Source organism: Mustela erminea, chromosome 11 (assembly GCF_009829155.1).
Source record: "Mustela erminea isolate mMusErm1 chromosome 11, mMusErm1.Pri, whole genome shotgun sequence".
NCBI classification, from domain to species: domain Eukaryota; kingdom Metazoa; phylum Chordata; class Mammalia; order Carnivora; family Mustelidae; genus Mustela; species Mustela erminea.
In genome coordinates, this window is record NC_045624.1 from 14,863,795 (window position 1) to 14,876,254 (window position 12,460).

General features: G+C 44.6%; 1 protein-coding gene across 8 annotated transcripts in view; it reads left to right on the forward strand.

Moving 5' to 3' along the window:
• Positions 1-12,460, forward strand: part of ATP6V0A4 (ATPase H+ transporting V0 subunit a4) — a 74,197-nt gene that overhangs the window by 13,751 nt on the left and 47,986 nt on the right. For 5 of the 8 annotated variants that reach the window (XM_032304686.1, XM_032304683.1, XM_032304682.1 and 2 more), the window contains 7 exons: positions 7,656-7,750; positions 7,862-7,927; positions 8,446-8,549; positions 8,849-8,956; positions 10,372-10,505; positions 11,591-11,669; positions 11,946-12,040. In XM_032304686.1, coding sequence (XP_032160577.1) covers positions 10,389-10,505; positions 11,591-11,669; positions 11,946-12,040 — 291 coding nt within the window. In that variant the 5' untranslated portion in view covers positions 7,656-7,750; positions 7,862-7,927; positions 8,446-8,549; positions 8,849-8,956; positions 10,372-10,388. Of the gene's footprint in view, positions 1-7,655; positions 7,751-7,861; positions 7,928-8,071; positions 8,367-8,445; positions 8,550-8,848; positions 8,957-10,371; positions 10,506-11,590; positions 11,670-11,945; positions 12,041-12,460 lie in introns of all 8 variants that reach the window. The other 3 variants (XM_032304681.1, XM_032304687.1, XM_032304685.1) reach the window with 3 other exon arrangements.

Consider the following 12,460-nt stretch of genomic DNA (forward strand, 5'->3'; position numbering starts at 1 on the left):
AGGTCAGGATCCCAGGGTGGTGGGATGGAGTCCCGCATGGAGCCTGCTTCTCCCCGTGTCTGCTGCTCCCCCTGCTTGTGCTCTCTCTCTCTCTCTCTCTGACAAATAAATAAGATCTTTTAAAAAAGTAAAAATAAATAAAGAATGGAAAAATGTTACTAGTCTTTTCAGGGAGTTGTGTATATCTTTCATTGATACTCTCCTGAAACTTAACAAGTAGTCATTTTTAAAAGCATGGGTGCCATATGGAATCAGAAACCAAACCATTGACCTTTTCATTACAATCCCTTGGCTAATCGTGTAATTTCCATGGATCATTTGCCCAAATGTGGCTGTATAACATCATGAATTGGGCATTTGGGAAATATCGGTTCCCTGGGTTTTGCAGATCTCGCAAATGCTGTCACATTTCATCATACAACCACTTCAAAAAAAAAAAAATCACATTTATAAATATCCTCCACAGAAATATCCTCATCAGAAAAGTTTTCTGCATTGAGAAGCTGTCAAGTTCCTGTTGGCGCATAAAAGTTTTCTAAAATTTTAATTGTGGTTTGAAAGTTAGAATTTCATCATTGGCAACAAACAATGTCGGTTGTTCTCCTTTGAAATGACAGAATCGTTTGGATTGGCTCTGAGAACGCGTCCGCCAAATGCCTCTGTCTGAATAAGCATCACTTGTCAGCTGTTCCTTTAAGTAAAGATGGTGTTTGTGAAAAGAGCAGCTCATTCTGCTGACAACTCACACCAGTGTTCTCCTGACTTCATATGCCAGGGATGTGCTTTCTGGGTGCTTTCCGTTTTGTCCCCCAGGATATTAAAAATAAAATATTATCTTATGGTTCGCCTGGACCACAGCTCTGCCTGCTGGGGCTCTTGCCTCCCTCCCCACCTGCTCTGCATTTACCACCCCCGCCCCTGGTTCTGGACCCATCAAGGGCACCAGCCGCTCTTGTGATAAAGCCACAGTCCTTAATAGGGTCCAGGCTTGTGGCTGTCCTCCTTGGGCTTGCTGCGCCAGTGCAATCCCACTCCCCGGCACTCCTTCTCTCTGCCCTATTTATCCGGACTTCTTTCCCCAAGGAAGAAGTTGGTTGTGCAGTCCAGAGAGCTGTGTTTTCTCCTTCTGTGTACACATCGCAGTTATTACACATTTGTCCCTGTGGTTATTTAATAATCTGATTACTGAGCCCAGAGTGTCTCAGCTCTTGGAGCCGCGCTATCGGGGTTCAAGTCCCTGTTTTACCACTTGCTAGCTGAGCATCCTTGAACTTGTCACCTGTCTCAGATTCCTAATCTGTAAACCAGGTAAATCACAACAATGAGGATTTAAATTATATCTATCTCTTCGGGCTTTGTCTTACATCAGGTCATAGAAAACCTCATCTGGGTATTAGCCATTGAAATTAGGATTATTATGTTTGACTGTCCTGCTAGACTTCACCAGAACAGGAACTGTTTTGTTCATGTTGTACCTTGTCTGGCACATCATAGTTACTCAGTACTTTTGAGATGATTTTCTTTTATTGTCAATGAAAATTTAGTTTTAATTAAATGTTTGATTTTCTTTAAAGTAGTCGATGGGGGAGCCCCTGGGTGGCTCGGTCGTTAGGCAGCTGCCTTTGGCTCAGTTCATGATCCTGGGGTCCTAGGATCGAGCCCCTCATTGGGCTCCTTGATCATCAGGAAGCCTGCTTCTCCCTCTCTCCCTCCCCCTGCTTGTGTTCCTTCTCTTGCTCTCTCTATCAAATGAATCAATAAAATCTTAAAAAAAATAAATAAAATGGGACGCCTGAGTGGCTCAGTGGGTTAAGCCTCTGCCTTCAGCTCGGATTATGATCCCAGGGTCCTGGGATCGAGCCCTGCATCAGTCTCTCTGCTCAGCAGGGAGCCTGCTTCCCCCTCTCTCTCTGCCTGCCTCTCTTTCTCTCTCTGCCAAATAAATAAATAAAATCCTTAAAAAATTAAATAAAATAGTCAATGGATGCCAATTAAAAAAAATCAAGTGGTGCAAAGAGTTTATCAAAATAATGATAAAGTCTCCTGCTCCCCTCCATGTGCAATTTTGTTCCCTCAGGATTACTTTTGTCTAGTTTTTTCTTCCTGCGGTTACTTTCAAAATCTCTAGATAATAAGCTGCCATTGCTATTCTTGATTTCTCTGCCTTAGACAGTATCTATTGACTTGTCCACTGCTTTAGATATGGTCTCTCCTTCCTCTGCTAAAACGCAAACTCCACGAAAGCAGTGACTTGGTTGTGTTTCCAGCTGTTCTGCAGAGCCTAAAACAGAGCCCGACACATTGTAGGTACTCCCCAAATAACCATGGTGCCTAAAACAGAGCCTGACATATTCCAAAATAACCACGGAATGAGTAAGTGGTTACATCAAGACACACTTCTGGAAGTTTCTGTAGATGCTTAGCCTTTGGCTTGGCAAAGCACCAGTAATGCTCAATGGAAATGAAATGCGCCCTATTTCTATCTTTGCTCTTGCACAACTGTTATCTTCTGTCTCTTCTCTGATCAGTTTCCATATCCATTTTACAGCTTACCCAGCTGTGAATATGAAGCCGGCTCAAGTTGCCATTTCATTTTGTATCACTGTATCACTAAGGATTGACAAGTTTTCCCCCAAAGAATTTTTTGTATTGTTTCTCTCTTTGTGGACAATAACTATTATTTGCAATGCAGAAATCCATAAAGCTCTAAAAACAAAAACAGTTTTTATGGACTTGGCAGCACAATCTGACCTGATTAACATGAGGCAGGTATGATTTCTATTGATCCTTCATAGTAAGAATGTAAATATTTAAGTACAGAAGGATTAACATGCTTTGACTACAGGGTGCTGCCCCTAAGACCCACAGGGATATAATATATCATCTGTATCTGGCTTAACTTCCTAAATAGAGAACATTCTGAAATCTGCAAGCCATCTGTCCCCAAGGTTTAAGATCTGTATCAAAAGCATTATGTGTTTGTTACAGAAATATCAGAGAATAAACAAAAGGACTAAGTACATAAATCTAGATCCAAACCCAACCCATTGTTATGATTTCAGTGTATTTCCTTCCACATCTTTCTATGCGGATTATTCATGTTGAAAAATATTCAATGATACTATATATACACTGTTTCATAAAATATTTTATCAACAGTGTTCCAAAAACGCATTTCCTTGTCAGTAGAATGCTTTTCATGCTGTTTTAATAGCTACCCTGTATTTTTTTTTTAAAGATTTTATTTATTTATTTGGCAGACAGAGATCTCAAGTAGGCAAAGAGGCAGGCAGAGAGAGAGGGGGAAGCAGGCTCCCCACTGAGCAGAGAGCCTGATGCGGGGCGCGGTCCCAGGATCCTGAGATCATGACCTGAGCTGAAGGCAGAGGCTTAACCCACTGAGCCACCCAGGCGCCCCGCTACCCTGTATTTTACCACACACATTTAACCCCCTTATCCTTCCCTTCTTCTGCAAAGTGGTCCCTGAAAAGGGTTCTGCAAAATCTCCAGGGTTCTGTGCACCAGTCTGAAAACCAGCAGTCTGGCTCAATATCTTCATTTGGCAGTAAAGAAACTGAGTCTCTTGATGGGGAGCTGTCCCCACCCCCACCCCAGGGCTGCTCAAATCTCTCGGGCTAATTTGATTTAGAACACACATCTCCAGAGATTGATCTCTGTCCTCTCTCCATGGTGTAATGACAGCTAAGCACAAGTCTTCCTTGCTCTTACCAAAATCTTAAAAAAAAAAAAAATTATTTTGAAATAATTATAGATTTCACAGAAAGTTGCAAAGAGAACAGGGAGATCTTCTATACCCCTCACACAGTCTTCCCCCGTTGGTTACACGGGGAAACTGACAATGATATAAGGCTTGTATATGGGTCTATGTCATTTTTATCACATGCATGAATTCACATAGCCAGCCCCATAATCAAGACAGAGAACTCTCCTGTCATTGTGAAGATTTCCCTCATTATCCCTTCAGAGACCTGTGCACACACACCATCCCCCTCCACCACTCCCAGCGGTCCTAATCCCTAACAACAGCTACTTTGTTCTCCATACCTACCATTTTTGTCATTTAGAGAATGTTATATGATTGGAATTATACACCGCGTGACTTTTTCAGATTGGTTTTTGTCACTTAGCATAATCACCTTGGGATCTACCCAAGTTGTGTTTATTGATAATTTATCACTTTTCATGCTGAGTAATATTCTAACATATGGATATGCCCTAAGTAGGAAGTTTTGGTTGTTTCTAGCTTTGGGCTATTACCAAAAAAGCTGCTGTGATTGATATATAGATTTTTGTTTTGATGAATGTAAGTTTCCATTTCTCTGGGGTAAATGACATGAGTGTGACAGCTGGGTCCTAAGGAAAATGTCTATCTAGCCTTTTAGAAAACTGCTGGACTGTTTTCCAGAGTAGAGCATTTCACATTTCCACTGGCAACGCGTGACCGATCCAGTTTCTCCACATTTTTGCCGGTGTTTGGAATTGTCACAATTTATTATTTGAGCTGTCCTAATAGGTATATACTGGTATCACATCATGGTTTTAATTTGTATTTCCCTAATGGCTAGTCGTGTTGAACATCTCTTAGTTACCATCGGTGCATCCTTTTGGGTGAAATGTCTCTTTATGGCTTTGGCCCATTTTCTAATTGGATTTTTTATTGTTGAAGTTTGAAAACTTCAGTTTTCTTTATCTAGTTGAGTCCTTTATCAGATATGTGGCTTACATATATTTTCTCCCAGTCTTTTAGCTTGTCTTTCTGTCCTTTAAGAAAAAAAAAAAAAGATTTATTTATTTAAGAGAAAGCATGTGAGTGGGGAGAGGGCAGGGGAAGGGGCAGAGGGAGAGGGAGTCTTAAGCAGACCCCATGGTGACTGCAGAACCTTTCCTGGGGCTCAATCCCATGACCCTGAGATCACGACCCAAGCCAAAGCCAAGCGTCTATGCTTAACCAACGAAACCACCCAGGCTCCCCTCTTTTTATCCTTTTTACAGGATCTTTTGCATAGAAAACTTTTGTATCATTTTTTGGTTTGTTTTATGGATTGCATTTTATATGTCTTATCTAAGAATTTTTCACTAAGCCCTTGGTTCTGAAAATGCTCTACTATGTTTCTTCTCAGTTTTATAGTTTTACATTTTCTTTTCTTTCCTTCCCTTCTTCCTTCCTTCCTTCCTTCCTTCCTTGAGTGAGAGAGCATGGGCTTTCACACACGTGGAGGAGGGGAGGGGCAGAGGGTGAGAGAGAATCTCAAGCAGACTCTCCACTGAGCAAGAAGCCTGACTTGGGGCTCGATCTCCCAACCCTGAGATCATGAGCTGAGCCAAAATCAGCAGTGGGATGCTTCACTGACGGAGCCATCCAAGTGCCCCTAGTTTCACGTTTTAAATTTATGATTCGTTTTGAGTTAATTTTTGTAGAGGGTATGAGGTTTAGGTCTTGGTTCTGTTTTTGACCCATGGATGTCCAGTTGGTCTAGCACCATTTGCTGAGAAGGTGGTCCTTCCTCTACTGAAACGCATCCACCTTGATCAAACATCAGTTGACCTGACTTATGTTGTGGGTTTATTTCTGGGTTCTCTATTTTCTTGCATTCAACTGTGTGTCTATGTTTCCATCGGAACCACAGTCTTGACTGTTGCAGCTGTACAGTAAGTCTTGAAATCAGCTCAAGTAGTCTCTCCTTCTTTATTCTTCTATTCATTAGGCCTCTGTTGATATGACCCTCTCTGGGAGGAGAGGAGTGCCTGGTTATTCCTCTTCACAAGACCTCCATGCCCCAGTGAGGGTGTGGTCCCATTACAGATGGACAGTCGGGGAAGTTCTCATTAGATCTCTTCTGATACCACCCAACGAGGCTAACAAGGGGTACCTTATTATCACAGGGTGGGACTGGGAGTTCAGACTCTGCACTTGGCCTTCTCTGACATAATACCAGGGGTGTCACGTTGGTTCATCTGGGTGAGGGTAGAAGTCTGGGCTTTCTACTTGGGCTTTTCCGGCATGAGTGGGCATGAGACCACAGTTTTTTCTGTGGTGTTCGTCTGAATTAGAGTGATTATTATCTGGAAGTCTTCTTTCTTGCTAGGCTGCCCCTTTCCTGATCCCTTGGCTAGAGAGAACAGGCTTTATTTGGGATTTTTTTTTTTTCTATCTGCATATCTTGCTGTAAGCCTAGAATGTAATAGGCAAAAGAAACCCTAGAGAATTCACCTCTGTCATTTCTCAGACCCTGAGTTTCCTAAAAGGTCTTCTCTCTACCTATCAGAGCCTTCTAATATTTATTATGTATATAATGTTCAGAATTTTCTGTTTTACTTATCGGGAAGAAAAAGTATTTCGACTCCATCTTTCCAGAAGCAGAAGTCAAAGAGATTTTTTTTAAAAAGCGAATCAAGTAAGGAATGTCATTCCCCTGCTTCAGAATTTCTAAGTGCTTCCCAGTGTGAATAGAATAAAATCCAAATTTCTTATCGGCCCCTCAGAACAGTCCCTGGCTTGGTTCCTGCTTCTGTTCTGACACACTTGCCCCAGCCACACTGGCTTCCTTTCCGTTGCTTGAACACGTTGTGAGACAACACCTTGCACAGGTGCAAACAGGGACTGTGCCATCAGAGGACCTGTCCTGAGCGGCTGTGTGACCTCCTGCCACTTACTTAGCCTTTTTGTGCCTCTGTTTCCTCATATGTGACTTGAGACTAAGAACACCGCCAACCTCATAGGGTTATTGAAAAGATGACGTGATTGACACACATGTAAAGTAATGAAATGTGCTCTGCAGGCATAGGGACAATGCCCAGCGGGGGGGTGGGGTGGGCACTCAAGAGATACCTTAGCTATGGGGATGAGCTCCTGCAAGGCTGGCTGTTCCTTGCTGCCTGGCTCTCTTCTTCCAACTCCTTTTGTGCAAGCCGGGCTCATTTTAATCCTCTAAACCTCAGCTCCATGGCTGAGTTTGCTAATCTAAAGTAGCCTCTCCTCCTTTCTCTGAAGCCTAGCCTTCTATAATTGGCTCTTTTCATAATCTGCAATATCTTGCTAATTTATTACTTGTTTACTGTTTGTCTCTTTCCTTCTGGACACGAGCTTCATGAAGGAAGGGACCTTGTCTCTTACTGCCCTATCCTCAGAGCCCAGAACAAAGCGGCACATAGTACACTCTCAATAAATATTTATTGGATGGATGAAAGAATTCAGGTCATTTATGGTTACACACTTAGGACACAGGATGCTGCAATAGACATTATACCACCTTAAAAATTTTCTCATAGGATGAAGTTCCTAAAGTGGGATCACTGGGTCTGAGGATATGCAAATTGCCTTTTTGACAGATTGTATTAATTTATTGTCTGGGAGGAGTCCTATGAACGTGCTGCACATCTGTACCCTCCACTTAGGGCTTTTAGGAGGAAAAAAAAGCAAGCCTTGAAATACAGTCTCCCTCCTATACTTCTACATTCACAATAACTAATATTCTGTGTTATACTTTGCAGAGAAGGGCACTGGGAACCTGGGGTTAAATTGCTTCCCCGGGGTCGCACGGGGTTAATGAGAGCTGGGATCCCGGCTCAGGCAGTTTGGTTCTAAACTCTGCTCTTAACCCTTAAGATGTGCTTTTTCTCTCTGTGTCCTTCAGTGATTGCTGGGCCCTGGGACGTTTGAGGACAGCTGCCCCATCCACAGAGGGGGAGACACAGCGACCCCCAGCTGGGCAGAAGAGCAGAATGAGAGGTGGGTATGGGAAGGGGCAGGGGCATCGGTTGTGGGGGGTAGGAGGCTCCCCCTTGCCTCAACTTCCCCTGACGAGAGAGGCAGAACGAGCGTTGGTCATTCTCCTTGTAGTTTTCCGTGCTAACCCTTCAGCTCTGCCTTGTCGCTCCTGAGTTCAGCCTTCAGAACTTGGCCCGGGTGAGTGCACTGGATTACAGAATTCAACAGGCGATGCTGTCCGTGGGGCTTCCTTCTCGAGTTCTCTATACTCTCACAGGGGCTTCAGTTTTTTCCCAGTAAAAAGTCAAAGACAAACAAAAAATAGCCCCCCTTTCATTCTAGGGTACCTCTTCCAGGCACCCCGGGTGGGAGCGTGTGGGGATCTGTCCCTGTGCCGAGCTCATTAATGGGCACGAAGTGACCTCCGCAGAGGAACTTACCCCGAACCAGGAGACATGGCTGTACCCGCTTCACCCCTCGCTCCTTAGCCCCCCGCCCACCCCGCTAAACCAGAAGACAGGAATAGGAGTGAAGAAGGGTGACTCCTACGTGTGGCCCTGACTCTGTTTACCTGGGTCAGGCCCGAAGTGTGATTTTTTTCGCTATGGACTTGTCATCGGTGGATTCTCTTTTAAAAGTAAAGTGTCTTCGAAGACACGGTGAGGATGGGGGGCGCGATATTCTTTTCGTTTCCAGAACGACTTCATTTTTTCCAGTGACAAGGAGTGGTTGGTGTGCTTCATAGACACACTGGAAGGTCGTCTCTAGGGCCCTTCGAAGACCTCTAGAAACCTTTCCCAAAACTTCTGCTGGCTGCCGGGTGAGTTATTTTCCTTAGAGAAGAAAGTCACCGCTTCCCGGTGGGGCCCTGAGGTCGTGGCCCTAGGCACAGGTGGCTGGGGGAGGGAGGGGGTTTGAGCAGGGCTGGCCGGTGAGGCAGGTTTGTCCTCGCCCACGGGCAGTTGTTGATACAACAGAGCTCGCTCTGGGCTCCGGAGCACTGGGGAGGAGGAGTCCTGGGAGGGGCTGGAGGCCGCAGGGAAGCCACCTGAGGAACCCCCAAGCCAGGCTGATCCCGGTCTGCCACTCACAAGCCCTGACCAAACAACTCTGGTCCAGGGCGGCCGGGGTGGGGGGGGCATGCTTGAGGGGGTTGGTCTGAGGAAGCACTGAGAGCGGCAGCCCTACTGCAGATGCCTGCCTAGGACCTGCTGGGACAAAGCTGGGGTAAGAAGGCTTTTCACCCTGGGTTCTTGGTCAGCTTGGTGCTAATGTATGTCTGTCTCTCTTCTATGGAAACATGGCCTTCTTTACCAGAAGGGGGGAGTATGAAAAGTTTTAATTCATCTAGGTGTCAAAAGGCAAAAAATGGAGGTGAAGGCCAGATGTTTGGGTTCTAACCAGGACATTGGGAGCTAGCTTCTGAGCATCGATCGGCTTTGTGGCTGAGCTAGGCTGGTGACAGAATGGAAAACATGGCGTAGTTCTAACCTCATGAAATTTACTAGCTAGTGGGCAACACAAATGTTAAATAAGTAATTGCTGGCGATTTATATTCTGGGATTTTTATTCTGAGGGTGCTTGGTTCACCTAGTGTTGGTGGTGGTCTGGAAGGGCTTATGGAGGAAGAGGGTCCTGACACGGAGGCTCCCATGACGGGATTATGTTGGGTGTGTGGGATATGGGTAGGGGGCAGAGTGAGGTTCCAGATCTAGGGGAAAGCGTGGACAAAAGTCCTGAGGCAGGAGGGAGCTCTGGGAGAAGTTCCGTGTGTCTGGAGAGCAATGTCAAGAGAAATGAAGCTGGAGGGGTAGGCAGAAGCCAGATATGCAGCCTTTTTGTTGGACAAAATGAGGGTTTTAGCGTTATTTTATGAGAAATAGACATAATAGAAAACTTAAAGCAGGGAAGGGATAAACCCAGTGTCTGGCAAACAGTAGCTACTGTATACATTATAAAATGACATGAGCAAAGGGGGCCCATTCTGGAGGTGTGCTGGTTCTTCCGGAAGGTCGGTCTTTGGGGCAAACAATTTGTCTTGGCAGTGGCAGCACAGTCCAGAGGGTCTTGGATGAGAATGGATTCTACACGAACACCCTTTTTCCCTATAGAGGACATACAGATTTATTTCATTCTGGCTGACTGCACTGGGTTCTGGAGGTCAACTTAATCACTTTCCTGGTGATGGATATCTACGTTAGATTCATTTATTACAATTATTATATACGATGTTATCAGAAACATCTTTGTGCATCCATTTTCCCATATATCTCCAAGTTGGTCTGGATGAGGAGCAACGGAAATCTGGGGTCATGGGTATGAGTAATATAAAATGTGATAGACACTGACATATTGCTCTCCAAAAAAGCTGCACAAACTTACACTTCAAATACTAAGTGTATGAAAATGCCTGCTCTCTCGTACCATATACAACAGGAGTTTATAATCGTATTTTTTAATCCTTCGCCAATCCAGTAGGTAGTGAAAAGTGCTATCTTGTTTTTGTTTATATTTTTAAAAATTAGGAGCCCTTTCTGTTGGATTTTTTTTTTCACATTGGATATGAATATAATGCAACAAAAGCCTGTTTCGATCTAAGGTTTCTACGCCCTTATTCTCTCCAACATCTTTTTCTCCCGCAGACCAAGGCTGTGTCAAGATGGCGTCCGTGTTTCGCAGTGAGGAGATGTGTTTGTCCCAGCTGTTTCTCCAGGTGGAGGCTGCCTATTGCTGTGTGGCTGAGCTTGGGGAGCTCGGATTGGTTCAGTTCAAAGATGTAGGTGCTGCGTTCTTGGAACGTCACTTTCACACCACTTTTTCGTAGTGAACCAAGTGCAGGGAGCAGAGCCGTGAGCCAGGGGTAGATGGAATTCCATTTGGTTCTAGTTGTTCTGGCTAAGATGTGGAATACCACTGAGCAAGGGATTTGCATACCTGTTCTCCTTTCCTCCATATGTATCTCCTCTCTAGGAATGTTTTGAAGCCCTACTACAGTCAGTACTTGTTAGACGGCATTATACGTTCTTTCCTAAGGGGTGTCTTCGAAGATTTGATCTCTCCGATGGGCCTGTAGATTACCAAACCTTGTTCCAAGGACAGAAACCAGGACTTCCTAATTAGTCAGTCTGAGGATGAAGCATCCAGCGGCGCACCGTCTCTCTATGGTGGTTATCCTAGGGCCACATGGTCTTGAGTGTGATGTTGGGGTATCACTTCCCAGAAGTGGTTTCCTTACCAAGCTTTTTTGAATCTGATTTAGAAAATTGGACTCTTTGCCCCTTTACTTCCTCACCAAGATCATGGTCAAAACTAAGCCCCTGCAGGGAAGGGTTATGACTTGGTCTTTGCATCCTGAGTTCCTAGCATAGGACCCGATGAGGGGTAGCTCCTCAGTGACATTTACTGGGCAGGAAGCAGTTTTGTTGATGATTGTGGTAATTTTGGAAACAGCTATGCAATTTCAAGAGCCTCTCACATTTATGATTTCACTGAGGCTTTCAAGGCTCATTGGGATGTAAATGCTGCTTAAAGTAAGGAAACCATGTCAGTGGGAGGACTGTCTCTTAGAAGTGTAAGAAGGCTAGAGCTGAGGCATTTGGGGGATTATGAGTAACATTTAAGAATTTAAGAACATTTAAGAATAACCCCAAATTACATTTGGAGATGTGAGACTATCAAGGTTTTTGCCCGTAACTCACGTCTTGTGCATGGAAATATTTCGTAAAATGATTCCAGCAACATGTTCTAGCATTAAAAAAACAAAAAACAAAACAGAATAAAAAACACAACAACAAAATAAACCAAAGGGAACACGTTGATGGCTGTTGATACCAACGGTCTTACGGTTTCTCCCCACTCTAGTTGAATGTGAATGTGAACAGCTTCCAAAGGAAATTTGTGAATGAAGTGAGGAGGTGTGAGTCCCTGGAGAGAATCCTCCGTAAGCCCGTTTTCTGTTTACTGTCTAAATGGGAACTGGTGGGGAGGTAAATGGTTTGCAGAAATGGATTATAACCCACATGTCCCTATGTGAATAGGGGCAAAGTGTTCTTGGGACAGCGTGGGGCAGGGAGGGTTGGGACCCAGATGCTGTGGCAGGTCCCGGGAGCAATTGGGGCAGCTGAGCCTGCTGAAAGTCGGTTGTCTGCTTGGATCCATTTCTCAGGTTAGAAAACACAATCACCTTGGGCCTTCTGGTGGGGGTTTCATCCCACAGGTTTTCTGGAAGATGAGATGCAAAATGAGATTGTGCCTCAATTGCCTGAGAGGCCTCCACCGACCCCTCTTCCTCGGGAAATGATTACGCTGGAGGTAGGTTGAGCCAAGAACATTCTAGCCGGCAGCCTTCCCTCTTTCTTTTCCTCTCTACTTCCTTTTCTAAAACCCTGACTGACTGCCATGTACAAGGTTCCTTAGAGAGAAAGAAAACATGGCCATGCCATCTAGAAGCTTCTAGAGCTGGTAGTGGAGGAAGGAGGGAGAGCTGGGCAGTGGGAGAGGATGTCAAAAAGTAGGCAGAGCCAGATCCTGGAAGCCCTGCAGAGCTTGATTTTAAAAATTGGATATTTTATCCTCAGAAGAGGAAGGGCCCACTGAAGGAGGCAGGAAGGTAGGTGGAGAAGCTTCACTGCCAAGCCTTATCTCTTCCTGGGTTTGTTTTTTCCTTTTAAGATAACTTCAGATTCTTGACATTTTTGAAGCTGTTAGTGGTATAAATAAAGATACTCTAAC